Source organism: Empidonax traillii, unplaced genomic scaffold (genome assembly GCF_003031625.1).
Source record: "Empidonax traillii isolate 1590-97213 ecotype Southwest subspecies unplaced genomic scaffold, ASM303162v1 scaffold276:size1176444, whole genome shotgun sequence".
Lineage (NCBI taxonomy): Eukaryota > Metazoa > Chordata > Aves > Passeriformes > Tyrannidae > Empidonax > Empidonax traillii.
This window is the reverse complement of record NW_020955469.1, coordinates 580,018-607,613: the sequence shown is the minus strand read 5'-3', so window position 1 is coordinate 607,613 and position 27,596 is coordinate 580,018. Positions and strand designations below refer to the sequence as shown.

General features: G+C 48.6%; 1 protein-coding gene across 1 annotated transcript; it reads right to left on the bottom strand.

Moving 5' to 3' along the window:
• Nucleotides 1-861: 861 nt before the first annotated feature.
• SLC43A2 (solute carrier family 43 member 2) lies at nt 862-20,780 on the bottom strand. The gene is made up of 12 exons (XM_027889937.1): nt 20,494-20,780; nt 19,441-19,496; nt 18,638-18,714; nt 12,048-12,140; nt 11,235-11,368; nt 10,604-10,806; nt 9,770-9,913; nt 6,143-6,281; nt 5,567-5,699; nt 4,589-4,662; nt 2,732-2,855; nt 862-1,955 (listed from the first exon to the last, which is right to left on the bottom strand). The coding sequence occupies exons 1-12, from the start codon at nt 20,778-20,780 to the stop codon at nt 1,794-1,796; spliced, it is 1,626 nt and encodes a 541-aa protein (XP_027745738.1). The 3' UTR covers nt 862-1,793.
• Between the last annotated feature and the right edge of the window lie 6,816 nt (nt 20,781-27,596).

Genomic DNA, 27,596 nt, shown 5'->3' with positions numbered 1-27,596 from the left:
GCAGGGCTCCAGCCGCCCTGCCCAGGCTCTGTGCTCCCCTGCTCTTTAGGAAAAGGTGAAGCCCCGGCTGGGCTGAGCATCTGTACCCTTTGAGCCGTCAGGGGAGGAGTTAACACCCAGTTTCCAGGTCATTTCTCTCAGGAAGGTCTGAGCGCGGTGTTGTTTCTAATCCTCTGTTTAGCGCCAACAGCGATTGAGTCTTGTACTTTTCCAACCAGACACAGAGAAGTTGAAAGACTTACTCCCTGCCAGGCTTTGCAGTAAAACACCACCACATCTTCATAACTGTTTTGTTTCTGGCCCGACCTTCCTGCAGCCACCAGCTCAGCCCAGCGCTCCCACCAGGGATGCTCCTCCTCACCCTTGCACAGTCCTGCTCTGAGCAGGTCCCACAGTGTGAACACAAGTCAAGGCTACAGGGCCTGAGCTACCGACCTCAGCAAGAAGGTTAAGGGCAGAAGAGCCTGCTTTAAACAAGACCCCTATAAAAATAAGCAGGTTAACAATTCCCTTTGTGTTCCCTCCCTGGTGAACAGGCCTGGGGCACCTTTACCCACGCGTATTGCTCTGACAGTCGGCTTCACCATACAATCAATCACCACGTGCTCTGTCCAGGTAGAGCATCAAAAAGGCTCCTAGTACAGCCAAACTGGCAGCATTTTGGTCAGTCACACTAACCTGGTGACTGTTGTCAGAGCAGTGTAAATAAGCTATGGCTAAAGGAAAAATTACATCACCACATCACCCTGCCATGTCCACAGGATCCAGTTACCAGACACAAAGGAGTGTTCTGCACCCTTGATTTTTTTCACCAGCTCACAACACGTGAACACCAAGGTATCTGGAGCTCCAGAACTCAGCTTCAAGAAGCTTCTCCACTTTACTGAGTACACACTGCTGCTCCCCTCCCAGGGTCATGTCAAAGGGAAGAGGCAAAAGGCAACAAGTCTCAAAAGCACTTCATCTGTAAACAAGATCCAATTCCTATCTCAAGGATTCCAGGACTGCAGACAGTTTAGAACACGTACAGGTGGTTTGTGAACTGGGTAAAGGAAGAATTCCAGGCCTCTGAAGGCTTGGTCTAGGACCAGCAGTCCACTATAGGCTCTTCTTTTCATTATGGAAGGCAGATCCATTGCTCACAGTCTGTGTCATTTGCAGTAATGAAAGGTTTGGGAGCTGTCAGTGCTAGCAGCCAACATTTAGCAACACACTGAAGCTGTGCTCGTACACAAAGGATTAAGATCCCCTTCCCTGCCTCAGAAACAGTCTAGGGTATGTCTGGATAGACAGTAAAACCACTGGGTCCAGCTACACATCAAGCAGAAAGACCATTATGAAGCCTCAGGGAGGGAGGGGAGTGCAGCTTGCATCGGAGACTGTGTCAGCTAAGGCTGGGGGAAGAGGGGGAGAAAACAGACTGCACTGCCTTACATCTGCAAACTCAAACTATGGCCTGTCTTCCCTCTTCTCCCATCCCTCTATTCCTTCTCTCCCCAATTTCCTATGCAAACTCTGCTGCTGGAGAGTGTAATCAGGGGATAATTTAAGACACAATATCTGTGTGGCCTTTAAAAAAAAAAAGAGAAAGTGTCCTGTGTTTTGGAGTAAGGAGTAGGAAGTCTCCTCCTGCCATACATCTGAGCAAGTCTCAGTCACGATGTCCGGCCCTCACTCCAGTGAGGAGCAAAGACTGGCAGAGCCAGGGGAGGAAAATCCTGGCTTACACCACAGGTAGAACCCACGGATGTGGTAGGAACCTGTACAGGGGAGGTTGTATGTGAAGCACCAGTTTAAACAAAGGCTTCCTCAGTGGGAGTGCCATTGATTTTGAAGAAAAGTTTGGCATCTTCAATCTTCTGCTTTTTTTCTCTCTCTAGCCTGCGTCTGTAGCAGACCAGGTAGATGGGAAGGCAGAAACCCAGAAGGCTCATGCCAAGCAAGCCAACATTCACCTGCAGGAAAGAAAGCAAACCAAAATTAGGCAGGCAAGGGAGGACGACAGCCCAGTCACGCATCCTGCGCTGTCAGAACCCAGCCCACGTCACTCAGCTGTGGGCAAACCAGGACACGCCCTGCTCAGTGTATTGACAACATTCTCCACTGTTCTTGTATTTACACTCCTGTGCCCAGAGCACCATGTGTACAAGCTACATACTGTAAGAGTTTGTTGCTCAGGATTATGGCTGTGGGAGTCTCGTTCCACAGAAAAAGCTGCAGCTCTTTCACACCAAGTGTGCTGCTTGAAGAGCAACAGACTGCTGGCATGGGCACACAAAGCCTAGAGACCAGAACTCTCCACCCATGTCCCCTACCCCTCGACAGCCTATTTGGCTTTTTGGACATGAGCATCAGCAATCCAAAATTTACCAGTAAATGGAGCTAAGAGCTCTCAAGGATCAGAGTATTTCTGTTGTATTTTGAGGTCTCCTCACGTTCACTCGCTTTGACCTGACAGATTTTGACTCACCACATAAACTGGTAGTGGAAAGTATTCCCTTCCCCCCTTTCCATACACCAGCATAAGGGTTAATGGCTTTCCCTCCCAGTGAGTCATTAGTCACAGAGAAGGGTCTCCTGGACAGCACCAAGGTAACAGCAGATTAAGGGACAGGTAAAAGTCCAGCTGTTTTTAACTTTGATCCATGCACAGTTCTTTTGTTTTCCAAGAAATGAGCCGAAAACCATCTTAACCACCCAAGCTTTCACACTAAATTTGAGAAGAACTTACCCAAAGGGGGTCTCCTTTCAAAGGTCCCGTCAGTGCCATGAAGAGAGGCTGCTGCAGGAGGGCGAAGAGGGCGCTGATCAACGACTGCAACCCTGTCAAGCTGCCAAACTGAGTAGAGGGGTATCTGTCAACAAAGAGAGCAACAGCATTATTATATGTCACCTTGACTGTTCACATCACCCAGATCAGATTGCATTCCCAGTCAACTAATAGAGACTAATTTATAGAGACTGACTTGAGAGCATGGTCCCGAGACAGGCATAATGTGCAGGACTTCTCTCTCCTGGAATGAGGCATACCTACCTCTTTTTACAGGGTATTTGGCTATACCTGATGGTGGCCCTGGTGCCAAGGCTGGAGCCTTCCTCTCCAGACTGTTCTCATCCTAAGCTCTCCAACTTTAATATAAAACCCAGAACTTGTTTTGTTTTGCAGCTGTACTGTGGGCAGGTGGAAGTGCTTATACAACTACTGTTCCAATTGCACAGGGAGCAGAGTGTTGATATTTACAAGTTGAAAGCAGGGCCTCTTTATCCAAATGACAGCACTTGTGGCTGAGCAATCATTTTTATCTGGTCACAACAATTTGCTCCCTTTGGAAGTGAGTGAAACCTGCACAACAGGTATGTGTTTTCCTTTTTAGAGGACAAGTCTGATCCTATGTCAAACTAAATAACCCTGTTGACTGAATTGATGACTATCAGATAATACTAATGGAAAAACAAATTTCAGGAACCGTCTGATATCTTTCTCTTTCCACAACTGAGCAGTGTTTAAAAAGGGTCAGGTTAAACTAAGCTTGGAAGCAAAGAAAGAAGTGGATCAAAGCCTTCAAATATTTAAATAAGTCACATTCAAAGCAAAAATACCTCGCTCTAGGAAGTTCCAGAGAGTTGCAATGGCCAAACAGGATTAGTTTACAAGCAAGCTGATATGTACAGCAACATACACTTATCTACCTTGCTCAAAACAAAATCTTTGACTTCTAGCTGCCAGGAAACCAAAAGTTCATGCATTTCTGAAGCTGAGTCTTAGGTGGGTTTTCTAGTCTGGATTCCCCAAACACTGGGATAAAAACCTTTGATAGGAGTCTGTGGGGTTGTGGAGTCTCCATTCATAGAGATATTCAAAATAAAACCAGATGCAATTTGGGGCAACCTGCTCTAGCTGACTTTGCTTAAGCATGAGAGATGAACCAGGTGGTCTCAAGAGGTTCCCTTCCCACCTCAATGATTCTGTGATCCCCTGAAAGAGGACATCTCCTTTCTGTTCCTCTGTCCCAACAGCTCAGGACAGAGGGGCAGATCTGTTTTCAAAACGTTGCTTAACGAGGAAGAGAGGATTTAGATCCAGCTATCGATAATTTTGATACAGTAACAACAGGAGGGATGATCTGTCCTGGGAAAGGGAGGAGGCATCACTAATGCTACCTTGAGCAATGCTTTACCCACGTAACTTGAGAGCAGGGCAGAGCAGTGGCGATGTTTTCAGTCACGTTAATGTTTTACCCGGGCACATGCACAAATCTGCTCATTGTAGGACAAAAACAGCCTTGAGTTTTTACTATATAACCTCAGTGTCAATACCTTTGTCTCACCTGAGGCCCACAAAGAGCTGTGCTTGTCTCACAGCAGTAGCTATGCCAAAGGGATTGGCTGTTGCTAAACAAAGAAAGCACCAGCTGGGACTTCAGTCCAGCTACTGTCGTGTCTAGTGGTGACTGTGGAAACAAGTTGCATCATTTTTCCCTTCTGACCATGAAGACTTCACTTCCTGATCTCCCTCTCACCTGGACAGCCTCTCATCCCAAACCAGTTTATCTGGCCAGCTACATTTTGTAGGTAAGCAGGGACTTACACAGCAGCATAGAGGCCTCCCACAGCTGAGTGGATGAACCCTCTCACGATTGTGTGCAAAATGAAGGAAAGAATCTGGAAAGAGGAGCAGAAAAAAATGTCACATTCGAGATACCACCCAGGCGTGCCACACCCCAACACACAACCATTCCTAAAAGCTCTTCTTTCCAGTACAAAGGTGGGACTGGATAACCCAGAACCAAAACCCATCATCAGGACAAGGGAAGAAATCTGTCCTTGTCTCAAGGCACTGCTTTTCCTTTCTTTGCAGGGTCTCTGAAGTTAACCACACACAGGACCTCTCTCATTTGCAGATGGCACTGCTGCAGGGACGTGTCCCCAGCAACCTGTGACCAGGATCACAAGTGCTTTTTCGTGGAGACCAGTTTAGTTAATTTTCCACAGGTTATTGCGGACAACACACAGGTATGAGCAAATTACATCTGTTTGCCTATATCATCAAGGCATGCTTAAGTATGGCATAAAATCACTAAACTCCTCTGCCAAAAATAGGTGGTGCCACAAAATAAATATTTTAACAGGTTTATAATCCCACAGGTACCACTGGGCACAGCATTTGACGCAGAAATAACCTGCTGCATATAACCCTGTGTTGTGCTTCTTGCAGCAAATTTTCCAGCTGTCAGCAGCTTAAATCAAGCCCAGGTTAAACATACAGGCACTGCTGAAGAGGATCTTGGTAGGAAAGTATTTGTTGTTACGCAGCTCAGCTGCAGAAGCTTCCAAGTGTGAATAAATTCTGGGTGAACTCTGACATTTTAACTAGAGCTGTTTCTTTCGGTTCTCTCAGGAGTATGTAAACTGCATGGTATTATTTGTTACAACTCTTAGATTTCCCAAGCAGTGCAGAAGTTCCCCAGCAGTGCCAGAAAGCTCTCCTGCCACTGTCCTGCCTGTCATTTTGCCCAGCCCCGCTCTGCCAACCCCTCCAGCACCCCCACCCATTTCACCCATTCACCTGCAATGGTAGATTAGGAATGAGACAGGTGATTCCAAATCCAACCAGCAGGAAATTCGTGAATACAAAGGCATTGGTGGCATTGGTGATTTTCTGGATCTGACGGTCACGCTTCTTCTTTTTCTTGTCACTTCTGGAAGGACAGAAAACCCCCTGTTACAAAAGTACTTTCAGCAGCAACTGGAACTCACAGCAAGATTCTCCACATGTCACATCAACTCTATCTAAACCAGCTCGGCTGGAGGTCTGCCTATGGAGGTGGCTGGGATCTCCATCAGTGGAAGCTGAGGAACATCTGGGTACTTGTTCCAGTGCTGTTGTTATCACTCTTAGGCTAGGAGGGAAACCTGAGCCTCTCCTGCTACAATTTAAATTTGCTCTTCTTGACTGATCTTTGTAGACATGGAAGACAGTTTGCTCCTTTCCTCTGCAGTTATCAAGTCTTCCTTCAGGCTTTCTTTTCCATACTGAAGAACCAATAATCTTTTCAGTCTTTCATCACAAAACACATAATGCAGAGTGTGTGTGTGGGGGCTGCTACATGGCTGCCTGTCCCATGGGGAGCTCACTACGCACTGCTCAGCGTTGCTCTCCTCGTTCTCTTCCGAGCCATCATCACACTCTTTCATTCTCCAGTCCATGATGCACCCGATCACAGGCGCTGTCAGCAAGCACAGCAGCTGCAATACCCCAAAAATGGAAGTGTAGAGAGCCACTGCAGGGAAAAAAAAACAAAATTAAAAATAATTGTTAGTCCAAGTGATACCATAGCAGCAATAGGAAAAAAAAAAATCCTGTTCCTATCCCCACTGATCACCTCTCTGTTGAAGAGCCCAGACCTCCTGGACTCACAGGATGACAGGCAGAGCTCAAGGAGCTGGAATACCAAAGCCCCACTCCATCATTTGGCCTCCCAGAGACCTGACATACTGGGCACACTTCCTTCAGCCATTCTGATCCTGCACTAGTATTCCCTCAGCAGCAGCAGCAGCTCAACAGCAGGTAGGGCTCCAAAAGTGGGACACACCAACTTCTTAGTGCCAGGGAGATTTATTCTGGCTAGCACAGACAGGAAAAGTTCTCACAAGCTTTATGTGCTGCACAGCCAGACCTGCCTTAGTCATCTCCTCTCCTGCCTTGCTGGGAGCTGCAGTTACATCCCCTCCAGCTGGGAAGCTCCAGCAAGGACAATCAGCCTGGGAAGGTGAGGACTAACTCATTTTGTGCTGAATGGACAAGTCTGGGGGGAGGAGGAGGGGAGATTAGCAGCAAAAAAAACCACAGCATTTGAGAGCAATCATGAAAAACTCGAACTGATGAAATTTCCCACACGCTAACGATGAGAGAAGTGTCTCCATGGTTTGCTAAGGGAAAGCTGATGCCAGCAGACTTAGAACAACTGTCCCCTCCTGTTACTGAGCAGTTCCCCCACCCTGCAATGCTTTTTTCCACTTCCTCTCAGCAGCCCATGTGACGATTTAGGCATTTCACAGAAGGGCTGGTGAGTCATGGTGTGCCACAGCTCTGAAATTAAGGATGTAGTTCTGAAACTGCCCATCTCAGCACAGAGCACAAGTAACAGCACTGCAAGCAAAACAACTAAACCAAATTTTAGCTTGTCCCTCCCAATGCATTTCTAGGCCTGGCCAAAGCAGTACAGCTGGGATTTACACCCCAATCAACTTGGTAATGGAGAGAAGTTTCCAACAAGCCTTTCTTTCCTATGCAGTTGTAGCAAACCTCAGCAAGGCACCTGATGATACTTTCCTGGCTCCAGTTGCTGGCAAAGGAACCAAGAGGAACTTCCAACTCCAATCTCCAAACTAACCCCTGTTACTCCCACAAAGGCAAACCCTGGAGTGACCCCACATCCCCTCTCATTATAGCAACTGCTGCAGCCAAGAGAAACAGGTGGCATCACCCTCTATGAACACTCCAGGAGCTGATTTACTGTTGTCTGGTTATTTTTTAATAGAAGGTAAGAAGCAAGCCACGCTGTCATGTTTTGCCTCTTCCTGCTCTTCTGAACACTTAATCTTGGGCTCTAAACAGCAAGTGCAAAGGCCAACTTGAATTAGGGAATGAAATTTTTGGGGTCAGCAAGAGAAAGAAAGACAGTAGCTACTACAAAACAGAGCCTCCTGAGGAAAAAAAGCCAGAACAACACCTACCAAATACCACCAGAAGCAGATATGGCAGAGGGCTGGATGGAGCTTCTGTGCAGGCAAAGGGAACACACAAGGGCACAATCCTTCACATCTCATGTTCTACGCATCTTGTCCTCAAAGCTATCCCAAGCAATCACATCATACAGCTGAGTTTCTCCAGCCCTGATCCTAACCAAGGTCTGCCACTGTCACCACATTTGAAACCAAGATGACAACTTATGAAAAGCACAGCCACATTTCAAGTTCCAGGCACAACAGGTCTACTCTCTCCTGCCTTCCCACAGGACAATTACACAGTCATTTACAGAGCTACTGAACCCTCAGCTTCTTCCCCATCTTCTGAGGGTTTTCAGAAGCTGAGCAGCCACAGGCTGACTGCCCTCTCCACTTCTAGATTTCATGACAGCTCTAAGTCACCATAATCTGCACAGGAAGAACTTTCACCGTTTTTCAGAACTGTGCCTCACTGCAACTTAACAGCCATTGCTACCTATCTGCAGGATTTTCCCCACATCCTTCTCTCCCGTTCTGCTCCCAGGAATGCTGAAGTTTTCTTTGACCATAGCACTTGCAGGATTTGACTCAACTCCCTCCTTCCCTTGCTCAGTGCTCCCCAGGGCAGCTGCAGGTGGAGGGAGCTCTCTCAGCACATCAGAGACACGTAAGAAGGACCAGAGAGATCATCCCATCCTCTCCTGATCCACACAGATTACATTTCCAGGGAGCTGCACGCGCCTTGGAAGTGCTCCTGCAGCCTGACACTGCTGAGAGCAGACAATACCACTGTTTTGCTGATGCCATGGAAACACCAAGACAGCGACTGCATTGCATTGAGCCCAGGCTAATTCAGGGGGAGGAGGGGGAAAAAAATAGGAAGAAATCTTAAAGGCGGCACAGAAAAGACGCACTGTACTCAAGGGGCACAAGCCCTGTTCTAGCACAGAGTTTGATCTAAACAGAATTGGCAGCTTATATAGTGAATATTAATTATAAAATTCCAACGAGGGGAGGAGAGGAAAAAAAAAATGAAAGAGAAATAACTGGAGCAAGCCAGGGTAAAAATAAATAAATAACAATAATAAAACCCCCCAGTGTCAGAGTTACAAGGTAAGCAGAAAACTAAGCACCTTTGGGAAAGGTAGGCAGTGGGAAGTTTGTCCTGTTTACTGTTTAATGTCTAAATTGGCTCCTGAGCCAGGAGATAAAGAGCTGAATGCTGCAGGCTGTCAGAGGCTCAAGAAACAAAGCAATTCAGGGAATGCCAGGGCACTTGGAGTTTCCTGAGTTTTCTTCCCTCCCCCAGAGCTCACTCCTGTTTTCAGAGGAGTGCCTCTTGATTTATCAGCTCCATGCAATCCAGATTTAACAAGTTCAAACTGGATCTTACTACAAAGGACAAAAACAACTTTAAAAAAAAAGAAAAAAGCCCAAGTCTTGTTTTGCAACCCTGGTGGGTATTTTGAACAACAGTAAACTAATGTACTCTTTCCTGTTTGCTCCATGTGCTGCATCAGAACTATAAATACAGAGGAGTCCGGCGCAGGGAGCACCCCTGAGCCTCCCCAGCACACACCAAGCTGCACAAAACAGCTCTGACTTCACTCCTCCCACCCCTGGCTGAGCCACCGAGCCCAACCATTAGTCATGAGAGTCAGCTGCTCTGCACTCTGTGCTTGCTTAGGGTAAGGAGAGCAAACACCTGATGAAATAGGTTTTCCAGTTAAAATAAAAACGCGCACAGTCCACCCTGAGAGGCTGCTTTCAACAACCTACCCGGGGAAATAACATGGAGTGGTATCTGACAGACACAGGGCTAAAATTAGGTTGACATTCAAGCGTCTACCTCGCTGCCCCTCTGTCCTGGGCTGCTTCCAGCCCGGGGCTGGACCCTCCCAGCAGCTGCCAGTGCATTTGGACACCACACACGGTGTGTCTGCTGAGCAATCAGGTCCGCTGCTCCTTGCAAGGACCAAGCCTGGGGCAGCTCCCAGTTCCAAGCAGGCAGATAAAGAAAGGTCTTCGGAGGTCCTCTCACCTTGACTTTTGTCTCCAGACATGAACTCCAGGATGGTGTTCATGGCTCCCATGTAGAAGATGAGCCGCAGCTGAGTGACACACATGGTGATAAGGCTGAGCAGCAAGATAGGGCTGAAGACACTCTTCATGAAGGAGGGAGAAGCTGCAGAAGGAATAACAGAGTCTGAGGAAAGCAATATACCTTGGTAAACATTTACATTTTCAGAAGAGGCTTCCACCTCTGGCCTAGCAGGTCTTCTCCTCAATAGTCATTCTAACACTGCGTGCCAGTGGCAGCTCTAAGAAGTTGCCTCACAAACTTTTATAATGAAGAGATGCAGATGCCTGGAGTTTGGGTACCAGTAACTGCAGCAAGGAGGACTTGCCTGATTCAGTAGATTTAGAACAAAAGCAAACTTTAAATCATTTGTTTTCACCATCAAGGCCAGGTTGGACAGGACTTTGAGCAACTTGGGCTAGTAGAAGATGTCCCTGCCCAGGGCAGGGGGGTGGAATGAAATGATTTTTAAGGTCCCCTGCAAGTCAAACCATTCTATGACGGCAACAGTCCACCTAAGAGACAGCAGTGACCAACTGCCCTGTCCTCCTGCAGCCACACCCATTGCCATGATGGTGTCCCCACCACTGGCTGCACCAAATGTTTTATTTAGGCAAAGATACAAGGACAGGATTCCTTATATAACTGAACTTGTGTTTCCATCACAGTGGCTGGCACGTGGCCCTGGCAACACCTGGATCACGTATCACTCTTATGAACAGGTCTGGAGCAAAGCAGAGAGGCCAATGGGCTTGTGCCAGCACAAGCACCCCTGGGGCACTCGGGGAACCACACCTGCACTGTCAGGCTGGCACTTCACTTCCAGGTCCACCGTGGACAGGCAGAGCTTGTTGTTCTCTTGCAAGGCTGCCGGCTCCTTGGGGCCCTTCATGGAGCTCCCCACGCTGAGACGGCGCCCCACAGTCGTCACTTGCTTGTAAAACTGCTTCCCAGTGATCTTGTGGTCAAATCCCAGCCAGCTGAACTTTATTTTCACCCTGTTGGGTAGCAAAGGGCATGAGAGCTGCAACACAGGTGAGGAGGCGGCGAAGTTGCAAGAGTCAGAAAGGCTGTTTGTGGATTTAAGGCACCAGTTTCCATCTACAAACCCACACATGGTTTGGATCCAGAGCACAGAGAGATGCTTTCCCCTGGCCAATTTGGCACAGGTCAATGTAGGAATACTTATGACTATGGACAGATTATTTTTCCGTAATTCCTACGCTTTGGAAAGTTCCACTTTCCGCTGGTATTCACCAATAAAACATAATGCTAATGGCAGACATAAATCCTCAGCCTAAGAGGTGGTAGCAATAAACAACATGCAAGGGAGTTCCCTGTCCTCTCCTCCAAGCTCTTTGTGCCAACACTTTCTAGAGATTTAAGAACAGGATTAGCCCTCAAGGCCAGGATAGAGGGAACTTACGAATAGTCCATGTCTTCTGGTCCTGGGAAAGGCTCCAGGGGCCAGTTGAAGAAACAGTTGAGGAAAACAAGTCCTGCACAGCTTGCCCAGACAAGCAGAATAAGGATGAAGGAGACCCCAAAGTCATATATAACCTGGAAATCACAAGGGAACATGGTTTTGGCTATAAGAGTAGAAAGATCCTTCAATATTCTTTGAGTGAGGTCTGAGAGGAACCGGTGGGAAAGAACATACTACGTTTAAAAAGGGTTGAACTCAGGTGGTAACAAAAAAACCCCCAGTTTTGTGACAAGAACCTTCTACTTGGAAAGCCATCAGGAACTTCCCTGCACACCTGAGACTGGCTTATCTTTATATATCCCCCTTAGGCTAACCCTGCAATCAAACATCTCTGGTTCAGAACCAGTAGTGATCTATCCAGGCAGCTCAGGTGACTGTCTCTTGTCCCCTCAGTGCCATCTGCCATCAATAAATTATCTTCAAAGCCAACCATTGGTGACAATCACACAGATTAGGTGTATATGTGTGTATTAAAAAAAAATACACATGTACACAGCTTAGAGATTGGAAAATTCAAGATCTTTTTTAAGAAATTTGTTACTTCAACTTAGCACTTTTAAAATCTATTTGCTGCACCCTCGAGGAGGTCACTTGGGAAGTCTTTAATACACAGACAGGAACTGAATCTTGCAAATGCACATCTCTAAAAAAGGGCTTTAGCAAGGAGTGCCTCTTTCTTGCCACATTGTTGCTAAACGGTGCAAGAGGCCAGCACACCACCCCCAGTCAGGAGCCCTGATCCCACGGCCTCACCTTGATTCCTGGAAAAGTCACAGCAGAGGAAGCATAGGAGCCAATCATCAGAGCAATGAACGTGGAACGAAGGTCACCAAACATGTTGGGCAGCTGGGGAGAGAAAAATCGGTTGAAGCGGGCTGGTGCCAAGGGAGCAAGGCTTTCTGGGGACAATACTGGCATTCAGGATTAAGACTCCTGGATACCAGGATGTGAAGCAGCCAGTTTTACTCAGGAATGACTTAGCTCTTTAGGATATTACTCTGCAGGTTGCACTGGTGTCTCCAGGGACAGGGAATGTTTACAATCCGAGATTTACGTGCTCCATGACACTGCTTCTTTCCAGACTGACAGCATAGTTTGCATTGGTCACCTTTAGCACAGGAGTGTTTGCTCCAGCTCTTGCACTGTCTTTAAGAGTACCTTACCCCAAGTCTGTAGCCACCACCCCTTTTCCTCTCCAAAAAACCCGTGCCCAAGTTCTCTGTGCATCACCCTCTTCTTAAGTCAAAAGTTGTTAGACACAGGCCGTGATAGCCACAGTGTAACACACCCTGCAACACCTTGAACTGCCAGGTTTGTTTATGCACCTGGGGTCAGCACCCAAATGTTTCCAGTAGACCAGAAAGTTCCTGTTATAACAAGAAGGAACAGAGACAAACACGAACCCTGCTGCTGTTTGCATTTCCATTTCTAGCTATCTCCATGGCTCTTCTGGGAGAGCAGACTCTTTCTATCTAAAGCTGATAATTTCTGCATCATTTGGATGGCTCAGATCTCCAAGTACCCTATCCTGGAGCTAGGAGCAGGAAAGCAAACACTAGATATCCAAGGGTTTATTGCTCAGCACAGCTACACAGCTGCTGAACTCTGCAGCAAACAACAGCACCTCACGTTGCTACTCCTGCCACCCGCCCCACTTCACTGCCTGGGCTCCCATCAGGTGTGTTGGCATTGCTGGGAGCAGACCAGGCTGGTTCTGCAAGGATCTGTTGGGAAAGCAAACAGATGCTTGGTAGGGACAGCTAGAAGCAGCTCACAGCAGCCACTTCTGCCACCTCAACAGGACAGTCACTGCCAGGCTGTTTCTCCAGCCTCTGCTTCCACTCAGGACCCAAAAGCAGAGTGAAAAAGGCAGAAAGAGCTGGGAGGCCTTCCCACCTCCTTTTAAAGGAGTAACTCCCTGTTCTCCCAAACAACCAGACACGAGCACGTTTCCATCACTCACCAATGATGGCCTGGAAACTGAAAATTTACAGGGAGGAGCTTTGAAATTGTTGGGCTACAGAGAGCTCGGCTGATACCTCCCAAAGCTGGTCAACAGGCAGAGATTGTGCTCCAGGCAGACAGATTTCCCTCCCACCTCCTTTTTTTTGGGTCACTTACTCCCCAAATTCACTTGAGCATCATTACCACATCAGCCTCAGAGGACCTCAAAGCAGGACACTGCAGATGCCTTCTAGGACCGAAAGCACAACCAGCGTTTTATCTGTGTAAAGAGGCCACTGCACAAAACAATTCAGAGAACATCAGACTGAGCCTGAGCGAGCAAATGCTGCCATCACATTCCCCCTTTTCCACTGCTGAAAAACAAATCCATCTCTCCCAGGAGCAGCATATAAGGCAAGCAAATCTGGCCGGTGTCACGGCAGGAGCGGCGTGTTTACAACACGAGTATTCCTGTGCAGGCACACTCCGGGATCCATCTGGCTGTTTATCATCCCCATGTCCCACTGCAGAGCTTCCTATGCAATGCAGCCTCCAGATCCTCAGATAACCCCGGCCAGGGAGCAGCAGGAATGATGTGCCGGTGAACCCCGGGCAGAAAACGCTGCACTGCTCTGCAGAGGATCCCCACACCCCTCCCACATCCCCGCATGCGGGAGAGCTGCCAGCAGGGCTGCTCTCAGGAGCTGCAGGCAGGAAACGGGGAAGGATCCAAAGGGCTGTTACCAGGAGCGAAAAAATCTCTCCTTGGAAGCATCGGCCTAAATACACCCCCCGGGGAACGGCATCTGCAGGGGATGCGGTGGCTGCACGATGCAGAAGGGCTGGTCGCTGTCACCAGGCTGGGCATTCGCCTCATCTCAAACAGCCCAAACCCAAAATGATGTCCAGAAATGACAACGAGCAGCTGCTCCTGCTGGGGAGCTCGGAGCAGGGCAAGGGCTCCACAAACACAGCTGCTTCTTGGCTCGGGCTGCTTCTCCCCAGAGACACAGAGACCACAAAAAGCCTTTCTCATACAGCAAGGCAAGCAGCTCCCAGGTGGATCCTCCTGCTCTGAGGGCTACTGGAGACACAGAGCAGGCAACCTTGTCTGGGAAAATCCGAGTCTGCTTCTGCTTTAATGGGGACAGAAGTCCTAGAAAGGCTAAAGATTTCCTAAAATCCAATTTGGCACCAAGCAAGCAGCTAGATTAAAAAAAAAAAAAAATTAAAAGAAAATGGACAGATGAGATATAAGGTCTTATCCAACCCTATCAAAACAGAAATTGCAAACACTGAGCACTGGGAAGAAAAACAAATGTGAGACTACCTGGAGGGGCAGAGGGGAGGTGAAGGGAAAAAGTAGTGCATACCTAGACAGAAAACCTCTCAGACTGTGAATGCCAACACTGGCAGGGCCTGGGCAGATCTCAGCCGAAGACCAGCTACTAAAATAACAAGCAATATTTACCAAGTCATTTTTCATGCTGTCTTTATAGCAGCAAGCATTGGAAAAAATGAACCACAGGGAAGAAAAAAAAACCCTACAAAAAACACAAGCAGCAGAGAGCAAGTGGGTTCTTTGTTTTTCTGCCACCATAAAGATCTGATCCTCTTTCTGTCTTATCCCTGCAGGCCAGAAGTGACTCCTCCACTAAATTCTGCCCATTCTGGTATGACAACTCCTATTCTGCAAGACTGATGACGACAGAAACTCCTCAGCCTCCTGTTTAAAGGTCAATAATACTCAATATACTATTAACTTCACGTCCTGTCAGAAGGACATGAACTGTTTCCATACGTAACTTTTACTGGAATCCTTTATTGCAGGTGTGTAATCCTACACTGATAAATAATTTCCTCTTACAGGTTATTTTCTTGTCTGCCCTACAGTGAGTTTTTAAGATCACCTTTTATAATTTTCTCAGCTTTTTCCTGGAGATAATCCATACACAGAAGTTACCACAGTAGTACCAAACTCAGTTTCCCTCCTCTTGCAAGGATTGTTTGAAAGAACAGTGGAAGAAGTCAAAGGGATTGAGAACCTGACTACTGGAGAATGGTATTTTTGTTCAATTAAACTTTGTTTTCCCTATCGGGGGTGTATTTGGAAGTTAGACAGACACTAAAAATATGTTCTCCAGGAAAGCTTCAAACTGCCTGCTTTGCTCAAAGCATATGGAAATTCTTGTTCCCATTCTCCAACAAACAAAAGCTCAGAGAGCCCTAAGTTTCCCTAATATTTCCAAGCAGATTCCCTATACAGAAATGCTCCCCCCACCCTGATTATAGGGGGGTTGTTTGCAGCAGAAAATAAGAGCAAAGCAGCTGTAATTCTCTGAAAGGAAAACAGGACAGAGAACAATCTATAAAAGGCTCTTTGTGGTAATTTATCACACATGTTTATTTCTTTGCATGAAATAGCTTCGGAGCAGAACCAGCGCCAGATCCCTGTGCTGCTGTCAGAGCCACCAACACAGATCTGTTTCCATTTCCAATCTTCACTTATATTGGCTAAGACCAAGTCACGAGGCAGAAATCTCCCCTCTGCATATTAACAACAGGCACAGTCTGACCTTGTTCCCAGAACTGGGAACAGCACCGTTTGCTCTCTCCCCCCTCCTCCCCAAAACCACAGACAAGGCACCCAGAAACGGCAGCTTGTTTTGGCTCCACAGCCTGCCATGTGCTTTCATGATACCCCGGGGACTTGTTACTGAAAAAGGCTTTAAACTCAAGAGGCAAAGCTTTGTGCAGTGCTGTCCCAGGCTCTAACCCCTCAGAGATCCCGTTTATCCCTTACTGAGGATCCCCATCTCCTGCCCTGCCACCAGATCACACCACACAGGTGTGGCCCAGGAGGTTCCAGCACCTGATGAAGCTCCTGGGGTGAGCACCCAAACCCCACACACTGCAGGGGCTCCCCTATGGATACCCTGCCATGAAGCAGCCACCATAACCCACCCAGGGTGGCAGAAGAGCAGCTCGTGCACCACTGGGATTGACCCATTTCCTGGAGCACTTCAGGACACGGGCAGCTGGCAGGAGAAGGGAGTCACCTTGCTGTGACTTGTGCGTGCACGTGTGTGCCCGGCAGCCAGTGCCTGTGTCAGCCAGAGCGAGTCACTTGGCACCAGGAGCTGCTCAGGGCTCACCGCCCTGGTGACAAACGTCCTTACAAAGGTCTCTGAGCCTCCCCTTTCAGTGCTTACTCCAACCTCTGCAGGGCACAGCGCAGGGCACAGCGCGGACGAGCCACGTCACCTGCAGCCTGCAAGCCGTGGACCTGCCATCCCTGTGGAATCATGGAATGTGCTGAGTTGGAAGGGACCTATCAGGATTATCAAGTCCATCTCCTGGCCCTGCACAGAACACCCCAACAATCCCACCATGTGCCTGAGAGCGTTGTCCAAATGCTCCTTTGAACTGCAGGGTTTGGTGCTGTGACCACTGCCCTGGGGAGCCTGTTCAGGGCTCAACCACCCTCTGGGTGCTTGATATCCAGCCTAAACCTCCTGACTCAGCTTCCTGCCATTCTCCCTTGTCACACAGCCTGTCTCTGTGGGCCACAGCTGGAAGGAAGCCACAAGGCATCACCGTGTCACCACAGAAGGTGGCTCTTGGCACAGCAACTGCAAGCTCCCCTGCTTGCAGGCAGAACCACTCAGTGATCTGCCAACCACCAAACTACAGCTGCTTCAAACAGACACCAGCACAGCTACGCTGTGATGCAGGTGAAGAAGTGCTTCCCTCCCACTTTAGATTATTTTTAACCACATACACATGCCCCAGGTACCAAAATGCACAGCTGTGCAGGGAGGCACGAGCAGCAACACCTGACTCTGGGTTTGAGAAGGCAGGCCTGAAGCCACCTCAGCTCTTTATAAAACACACTGATGTCTGGAGGGGATGGGCTCCACATGAGGCGTCCCTCTGTGATCTCACAGCATCACTACTGGCTTCAGACCTCCTCAAGGCTTGGATCTCTTCTGGGAAGACCTGACCTTTTTCCTGCAGTTCCTCAGCACTGTGGAACTGGCTCACTAATGAGGGTACTAATAAGTGGCTTTGCTCACTTCTTCTGGTGCTAAAAGCCACAGTACAGCACGTCCAACATATTTCTTCCTTATCCTTGCCCTCGCTCCTATCATCACCAGTGGTTCTAAAATAATGTGTGACCCCTCAGTAATCACCCAGAGAGACAATAACCAATGCTGGCAGCAGCAGGGTGGGAATCCCCCCCTCTCCCACAGCAGTTCTGATGTGCTCCTCTCTTCCTTGCTTTCATTTGAAGCGTGGCAGGATGACATTTGCCCCTCAGTTCCTTGGGATCACAGCCAAGGCTCCCAGTGAAGAACACCCCAGACGAAGGAGAGAGCAACATCTGCACAGAGTTTTGAAAGCTTTGAACACACGAAGGCAACAGCAAAAATCACAGTACACAAAGTGCTCTCAAAACCCAGCCTCTGCCAAATTTAGGTCTCAGGAGTTCAGCCAGTGTCTAAGCCTCGTTCAGCCTGTGCCTAAGCCCTATTAAATTAGAGGTAACTTTAACAGGAAGTTTTACTTCAACAGCAAGTTCAAGGTAGCGCAGTCCAAATCTGAAAGTTTTTGACCACAGCTCAAAAAACATCAGCGCTTCCCATGCTCGTTTTCTGGGCGACTTTCCACCCAGCCCTGTTTCAGCCACGCTGACAACAATCAGGGTAATGAGGCAGAAAATAAAGCAGTTATTTGGAGAATGATACTGCTTCTGCCTCCAGGCAAAAAGAACCCCAAAATGTAGAGATTCAGCTGACAGTTGTTGACCAAAGCTTTCCATAAGATCCATAAACTAAACATATCCCAGAAGGCTGCACGGATGGAGCTGGACACGTTCAACAATGCAGCATTTCTGAGGAAACCTGCAAGGGACTCTCACCCTTCAGAAAGCAAAAGGTTTTTGTGCTCAGGAACAACCATTCTCCTGGGGCGAGATGCAAACTGTGCTTGCAGAAAGCTGGTCATACCCAGCTGCAAAGGGTTTGTGCCATGCTGATTCTTCCTGCAGTATGTCAATGCTAAATCCAGTGCAAACACACGTCCAGGCTGTGCCAAATAGCTGAGCACTGCACATACAGGCATATGACAATGTGAGTCCTAGACAAAAACACTTCCTTTTTACTCCCCCCCAACCTTCACCTGAGATACAAGGGGCAGGTGAAAAAACAGGACTGGGGAAAACAAGCCTTAGAATAACAACCTAGTTCTCAGTCCCAAGGGTGACTGACCCTTTGTACCAAACACAAACACGTGCTATTCGAGCCACGGGCAGAAGATCCCCTCTGCTCTTTCCTGCCAGCCCAGCTCACAGGCACAGTGAGGGACAGAACAGTCAGGTAATAACTGACTTCACTTACCGTGAGCGATGTGAAGGTCATGCACATCCCACCAAAGCCATTCAGAGCCAGTGCAATGAATATCAGCACAGACAGAGCTGCAACAATAAAAAACCTGCCCTTAGCTTTCACTAGGGTGGGGAGGGAAAGGAGACAAGAGCCCTGAGGGCTTTGGCCCTGACACACAAAACCATCAGTGGATCAACACCCTCAGGACATGTCACGCTGTTCTTGACCCAGCACCCATCTCCCCAGCCACAGAGACCAGGAGGGACAGGGCTTTCCTTCAAAACAGAGTTCAGGATGAGATCATCTTTCCCCAGAATGGAAGGGTTTCTATTTTCTAAGGAAATGACTAGCTGATGCAGCTTGTCTGATGGGTCTTAAAAGGAAGATTTACTTGAAAGAGCTGGATTAAAGCATCATGTCACTATCTGGTCTTGAAGAGCAGGCTCCAGCTATCCCTGGCAAGAAAACAACTTACACATTGTGCGCTATTACCTATTTCCCAACCCTGAAAAAGCCATGAACTTGTTTGCAATTGCTCCTTTACAGGACCTGTCCCTGCCCAATGACAAAGCTGAGAGAGCTGGGTATCTCAGACATTTGGCCCTTGCTGTGCTCTCCACTGAGTGTTGTGAAACACCAGCCCTCCCCAGAGCCACTTGGCTCCCTCAGGCTGGCAGAGGCTTGGCTCGTGTGCTCAGCAATACCCCAGCGCAGCACCGGAGGTGTGACAGTGTGAGCACACTTATCTGCTTCCCCAAAAACCCCAAGCCACAGCCCCAGAGTCCTCCCAGCTCAGCAGAGAGACACTGACTTACAGTCTGGGTTACTGGCACCGTACGCGATCAGCACACAGGACACAGCAAAGCAGGCACTGAAAGGGAACCAGACCCGTGAGTTTCTCACAGACAGCAGTAAATTACATCTGCCTCCCTCTCCTCAGCGCCTCGTTAGGCAAGCACAGTGTGATTTCTCTAAGAGGGAGGGAAGCTGGCAATCTGGAAAGAAAAGTCCAGGGAAATACCCAAATGCTATAGACAAACAAATATTACAGGCAAGCCTTGCACAAGGGCTGAGACAGGAACTTTTCCTCCCAGTAATGACGCAGCTCTGGCTGGACTCAAATTCCCCGCAGAGCTTTGCCAGCCCGCACCCTGAGGTGACCAAAGACAGCAGCAGCCTTTGTCTTGAGCCCCAGCTGTGGTCACAGCACTCACAGCTCCTCTCTGGTAGGGTTTGAGTCAGAGACTTGCCCTGTTTTTCCCACTGTGCCTACAGGCCAATTTGGGTTTTGATCAAGTTCACTGCATTAAAATCGTGACAATTGAAGCAGTGCTGGGATCCACTGAGCCCAACAAGTCACTAATCCCTACATGCCACAATGGAAGCAGCTAAGACCTTGTTATTTAAGGCAGAAAGCAACACACACCACATGGAAGAGAAGGGCCCTAGAAAAGGCAACAGGATGTGTTTATTCCCAAGTTAACTCCCCAGCCTGCAAACAATGATGTAACATCTTGGTTTTGTGCCTCCCAGGACACAGCTCCCAGCTCAAGGAGAAAGCTCCCCTCCGTGACTCACAAATGACTCTCCCTCCAGGCTCCATCTGGATGAGGATCACAGAGCAACACTGGAGAGCTGAAGTGTGGACATGGAGTTCCAGGCCCTTCCCTTATGGAGCAATTCACTGTGCTGGCTGAAAACATCCCAGCCCTGTACGTGGCCACCAGCTACCAGCACATCCCATCCCTCATACTCTTCCTAACACTGCAGGGACACCACAACAGGCAGAGCACCCAAACAGCACCCATCTGCCCCACATAGTGTGGGAAATCACCCCTCAACCCACCCGGGGAGCCCAGGACACCCACCTGCCCAGCAGCCGCAGCTTGCGAGGCCCGTACTTGTCCATGACAATCCCCAGGGGCAGCGTGATGGCACTGAGCAGGAAGGACCCGATGGTGAAGGCCAAGTTCAGCATTTCATCCTGGGCGTTGCAGGAAGGCCATTTGTGCTCTGCAGCTGTGCTGTTCTCGTGTTCAGAGCTGTTGTCGGTGTCCTCTGCGCGGGACGAGAGAGGAACGTGCGTTAGGATGGGGTTTGCGGCAAGGAGGGAAGAGAACAGCCCCACGCAGAGGGTGCCAAACACGCTGGGCATACAGCCCCCACATTCCACTTTTTATTATCATCGGTGAGAAATGGAGAAGGAGAGCAGCAGGAGGACAGGAGAAACCTGATGAGCTCTTCTTTGAGCAGGAAAAGGATGTGCAGGCATCCCATGCAGCAGCAGGGTAAAAACCTAACAATGGAGGTTCGTTAATTTATTAGAGCAACTCTACAGCAAGGGCCTGGCAATTACAGGGGACTAAACCCAGCAGAACCTGAAGGGACTAACTCAAAAACAGGTTCCTCCTAGTTTACAGCCGTCATGGCCTCATCACAGATTTTTCCCTAACAAAACTAGTGACGGCTACAGCCAAATCAGTTATTTTGGTTCCAGACTCCGGGCTGACAAGGCCTGGCACTGAGCAACAGCCTGCTCAAATGAAAAGCTTCCTACCCTCACTGCAGGCATCGGGATGAGGAATGGCTTTGCAGCAGCCACCCCTGCTTTGGCTGCCCTGGCTCTGAAAAATCCTTCCTGGATTTAATTACCCTGCTCCCAGGAGGGCTGGCAGCTCACCTGCCTTCTCCACTTGTCAAAGGACTGATGCATCTTTTAACTCTCGCCCCCTAATTAGCATTTTCTATTCTTTCAGAGCGGGTTTAGGTCATGCAGATCAATAATAGCTCCAGCCTTCTGTTCTTGCCCTCGCATGAGGAACTCTGCATGCAAACTCCCACGCTGAACAGAGCCCACGTTGTGTAACCGAGACAGAAACAGGACGGTTGAAAATAAAAAAAAAAAAAAAAAGAAAGGAAAGAAGTTCCCTTTTACTGTCTCATGTCAACTCTTCTGCTACATGCCTGTCCCAAGGCTGCTTACAACTCCTCGAGTGAGTACGTGGGCCTTGAGACTTTCCTGAACCCACAGCTCCAGCGCGCTCCACCTCTCCTTCTCCCAGCACTTATCTGGCTTGTGAGTAACCTTTGCTGATATGACAAAGCACTTGCTCTCTTGCTGCTGCAAGCCAGTGATATAAAACACTCTCCTCCATATTTAATAACTCATCTGACAAAGTTCAATATTAAAGGAGGAACAGGGAGAGAAGTCAGCTACACAACCATCAGCATGAAGTGAGACTGGAGATTCCCAGCGAGCCCTCGTTAGTTAGTTAATTAGCAGGAATCCCTCATGTACAAGTGATTTCAGATTCACTGCTTGGTGTGGCTCGTAGAGGAGATTCCTTTGGCTGCTCTTGCCCTCCCTCCATCTCTAGAGATCACACAGCCCCATCTTGCAACTCCTTCTCTTCTACCCAGGCCTCAGCACCACTGCAGTTACTGGTTTCACCCTGCATCTCCCAGCTGCCCAAAACTACCCTCCCAGCTTTGTGTCCACTGCAAACAAATCTCACTCCACCTTCCAGCCATCGGGTATCAGCAGGAATTCAGCTGATATCCAAGGCCTTTGAGCTGCCTGCAAACCTTCCTCTGCCCCCTCCCAGCACTCCAGGGAAGGCAAAGGCATTTGTCTGCATTTATTTACATTCTTCCCACCAAAACCTTTGATAAGATGGTCTCAAACCACCTTCAGGCAGCAATGACTGTTCCTTCCCACTGCCTTGTGCCCCAGATAATTTAATCTGTCCCTTCTCTTGTCCTGCTACTCATGGATAGCCAGAGTAAGCAACAAATATCCAAAACACCACATGTCCCACCAGCAGCATCCCTTTGGCAGGGAGGGCAGCGCTGCAGCTTGAGGCTCCCAAGTCACATCCTTAGAAATCTGTCCTGGACAGACTTGGGAGGCTCTCTGCAGTTTTCATGCTACCTCTCAATCTTTCTCATCCACCTTTCCCTCACAGGCTCCTCTTGGTGTGGCCCAGGATTTTAAACACTGACTCGAGACAGCAGCTCTGTAAGGCAGGCACAGTCTCACAGCTTCACCCACAGCAGCAAGGCCTTTTGGGCTCTCCACAGAGATAAATTCATAGGAAACAGATGTGGGTGAGAGGTTAAACTCGGGAAAACAAGGGGAGGGGGGGAATTGAGAAAGTAGTAGCAGTTTCCCTGTGTCAGCACTGTACAGAGATAGCTCAGCTGTGGAGTGGAAGAAGGGTGGAGGGCCATGAACAGTGCAGTGACCTTATAACTTCTGGCTGCGCATGTTAAAGCATCTGTAACCCTCCACAGAAAAAGACCTCAAAACAGAAATATTCAGTATTTAAAGCTGAAGTATAGGAATTCCTGGAAGTGTCTTGACGTGTACAGCAGTGACACAACCCCAAGGAGCTCCCACACACGCTGCAGACCCTCCGGTGATGCTGACAGTGGGCACCAACACCAGGAGGTGAAGAGGGCACAGCTCAGAAACAGCAAAGAAACTTGGCCCTCTCCAAAGACTTGCTGCAGCCAGAAAGGCTGGGAATAGGGCACCAAACTTCAGTCCCTTCACCCTGTACCAACCACCTTGTTTACAGCTGCTCAGTGCCAGGTCCAAGGAGGGGCCAGGCAACAGTGCTATGCGGAAATACAAATTGTTTGTGAAAATAGAAGCAGCCTCTGAGCAACAAGAGAAGATCCACTGAGGCGTAATGGAAATGATTCAAGCAGCCCTTGGCACCCTGACACGCTCTGATCCTTTGAGCCACCTCCATAAATAGAACATTTTGGAGGGGCTGCAGGTGTTTGCAGCACACACGGGGTCCAGCCAAGGGCCGTCTCTTCCAGGAGCACAGATTCAGGTGCCAGCAGGCCATCAGCACAGGAGAGTGAATGGCAGCACAGGACACGCAGGAGGAGTTTAATGGGCACAGAACCTGCCTAACTACTCACCTACCTAATTCACCTGGTTACAGCAAACAGCAGCTCCCCTGGATCACAGCTCAGATCCTGTTCCACATCAGTGCACGCCACACTCCCGGGATAAGTCTCCTACGTGCCTGGCTCTCTCTGCAGCAGTGCTCTGGGGAAGGGCTGGCTCTGTGCCCACAGGGGTGCCCTCCCCAAATTCTCTTGCCAAGTCCACCTGCATGCCAGGTCTGACAGGAGGGAGAGACACCCGGGCAAGGAGCAGCACAGAGGCTGAGCACGCTCACCGCTGCCTCACTGACAAGCCAGAAGCAGCTACAAGTCTTTACCAGCAATTACAAGAACATGCTGCCTATTTTTACAGCGCTCCCCATACAAGCAGCAGGATTTCTACTGCCCAATTAGTAGTTCCAGTTACTATTTAAAGAATGACAGCTTAGGTGAGAACAAGGCTGCCTCGGTAATCATTTATGTCAAGATCATCACTGGGATTTGTTCGGGCTGGAACATTTAAAGTCATCCTTTCTCCCAAATCAGGTGCTGTAGGTTCCATGAGAGGGTCAATCATTAACTACTCTTTACTGACCTCTTCAAATCTCAGGCACACACACATAACATTGCCAGAGGAACGAGTCTGGCTTTTTCAGGAGCCATCTCAGATGGCAGAGAGGAGGTTTCCTTTCATCTTGTTTCATGGATCAGACTGAGCCAAGCAGGCAAGACACCCCCAGCCACCCTGGCAATATAGCTCTGTGGAACAAAGCCTGCACACCCTCACTTTCCTCCTCTTTTTTTATATTAAAAAAAGAAAAAAGAGAAAAAAAAAAAAAAGGAGGGTAAGAGAGAGAAATCGAGGCCAAAGAACTGGGAGTACTGGTTAAAAAAATATCACCATGAAAGACATGTGCAAACAACTGATCTGCAGTCTGCCCACATAAGAACATGTTTTCTCTTTTCAGGATGGTGTCATACTTCTGGGAACTGGGAGGAGATGTTCTTGCTTTCTACTGCAAATGCAATTTATTCGGGTGTCCCTCCACTTCCAGGACCCCCTTTCTGGGCACCCAGCTGACCACCTCACAGAGCCCAGGCACAACCTCCAGTCAAACTCCCTTGGTTCCCCAGCTGTGGTTTCCCCTTTGCAGCACCTTCCCCAGCAGCTGCTGATCGGCACAGTGTGTTTCCTGTACAAACTGAACATTTACCACGCTTTCTCTCTTCCTGTTTACAGGGTCACCTGGGCAGCCTTTCCACAAACCGTTTCTGTATCTCCTCAGTGTGAAAGGGACCTTCGGGCTGCGAGCTGCCAACGACAGACTCCAAATAAGCAAGAAGAAAGAGCTGCAAGGCAGCACCTTCCCCCTATGCCTGTGTTCAAGCTCGTTAACTTGCCGTAAGTGAATTAGCTTATCATCCCTCTGGTATTCTGCAGCCCTGTCTTAGAGGAAAGCCCTCTGTGCCCCTTATCTCTGCTCTTTGTGAGCAGATTATCAAGTTCAGGACTTTTTTTTTTTTTTTTAACGTGTTTCAGACCCAAGCTTTGAGCTTCCCAATCCCAGAAACATCACAGCAAGGCAAGACCCTGAACTGATCAAATTCCCCAAGAGCTGATAAAGCCCAAATCCCGATAAAGACTGTGGAGTCAGCACTTGCACCGAATAAAAGATGCTGCTTCAGTTGGTTAAAGGCCAAGTAGTAGTGTAGTAAAATTAAAATGGGAACAAAGTGCTAGTACCAGACTCCTTGTCAGCGAATTTCAAACATACCTCTTAGGAGGTGGCCAAACTGGTACAACCCCCCACTCAAACCCTGTTGCACAACTGCTTTAAAAATACTTGTTATTTTGGATTTTCTTTTTTTTTTTCTAGCTGTCCATCTCCACCCTCAGGCAACTGAGTTAGGAGTCCACTGGACCCCACATTTGTACAGTGGCTGAGTAAAAGCCAACACCAGCAGCTAAGGGCAAGCAAGGAAAGTGGGTGATTCAACATGAAGACAAGGAGTCCTTCATGAACTGCAGTTGCTTTCTGGGCAGCTGCTCTTACCTTCAGAGAAGAGCCTGCAGAAAGGACAAGGTCTAGTTTTCCTTTTCATTGGACAGCATCACAAAGTGCAAGAGCTTTTGCTGACAAACCAAAAGCCCTGCCAAGAACCTTTGGCTCATTAGGAAAAGTCTTTTTTTTTATTTTTTTTTTTTTTTGCAATACTTACAAGCACACAGCAGCATTAGGAACAACAAGTGCCCAAAGGCTACTAGTTATAATTTGTTTGCACCAGCCTTTCAGCCAAGCACCCACTCTGGCTGCAGGATTCAATAGGTTGAGCTGAAAAAGGCAACCACTGGGCCATCCTAATCCCAGCAAAGGTCAAACTCAGTTTAAGGCTGGTCACTGAGAGCCTGCTCTCCCCACACTTGGAGCCAGGATCCTACCAAATTGTTACAAGGAGGACAGAAACAGAGAAAAGAAAGGGAGTAAGTATGGATGAATGTGCTGCCCATCACAGCGATGGCCAGATATTTGAGGGCAATTTGACCACATAAATTTCTTTTCAGGGATTAGGTTCTCTTGCCTCAGGGCACAGTTTGGTCACTGGGAGGAAGCAATTACCCCCAGGGCAGAAATTTCACAGCAGTCCAAACATTTGCACCTTCCCTGTGGTCTGTGGCATGGGCATTCCCCTGGGGAGAGCCAGAAAAGCCACAGATTAGCAAACCGGGCTGAGAGGCCAAGGTGAATCTCAGTGATTTGGGACAAAGGAGGGTGAAATGAAAGCAGTCAAAGAGCAGGAGGTGGGCCCCGAGTGAAGCTCTTGTCAGCAGAGCACATCTCAAGAAGCAGACAGGCATAAATGCCTGCTCTCAGAGACAGTCAGCATTTGCTTATCAGCTCTCATGTGCCTTATCTGGGTGGCAGAAAGTCTCCACCTGATGGGTTTAATGTGATCTCTTCCACAGACCTATGACAAAGTCTCCACGATTTGGAGAGCACAGCCTTAAACAGAAGCCCTGCACAGCTGCTGAGGACTCTCCTCACAGTCTGGAATGGTACCAGAGACTCGAGTGACGTGGACACACTTGAAAGCACCGCACTGTGAGCCGAGCACAGGATGGAGATCAAGCAGCCACACTACAGCTGGTAGAAGACACAAACACGTGTTTACAAGGTGCACCAGCCCAGGCCCTACAGGACTGAGGCAGCAACCCCCAGGCACACAAAGCAGGAGAGAAAAGAAGCAGCTGATGAATGAGCAAAACCTAAAGTACCATCACAGCCATTCACACTCACCTTTTCCTTGGACTTTGTTTCCCACACTTCAGGTTTTCCCCACTACAGGTCCATGCATATATTCCCAACTCTTTCTTCCCCTACTGCTCCCTCCTCCAGCCCCAAATGGACTGATCCAGTCTAATCCACCACAATACATCACTAGACAGAACTCAAACACCTCCTGCCTCTCTTCCCCTCTCTGAACACATGCAAGCCTTCAGTCAGTATAGCGGCTTCCAAATCCACACCACACCTTTACCCTCAGGCTCCTTTTTACCTCACTGTCCACCCTACCACACTGTGGGATTCCCCAGACCACAACTCTTCCCATGACCAGGCTGGGGAATACGTATCTACCTCCAGGTTGTTTTTCCCAGGGTTATCCTTCCCACACCACGAGTGCCTCTTCCCTGCCAGACTCTGTCTGCAACATGGACAGTTACTTCCTCTGGCTGGGGCAGAGAGTGAATCTCAAGCCCTCATAGAGACACAGCCTGGTCTGAACAATCCTGAGCGCTTGAAGAGGAACAGAACATCAGCAGCATTTACTTCTGCAAATTCTTCTTAACAGCAGCCCTAGACTCCCCTAATCTTATTGCCACTCACACTACTTTCCTCCCTGCCCCTAAGTACAAAATGCCTATATAGTTCCTCCTATAAACTCAGGAAACCTTGCCCACCAACCATCATCCTCCAGAACCCATCCAGCCTTTCCCTGCAGAGGAGGAACTCAAGCTCAAGTGGAAAAGGCCATCCAGAAAGGCTTTACTTAATCGTTAAAGCTTCTTTTT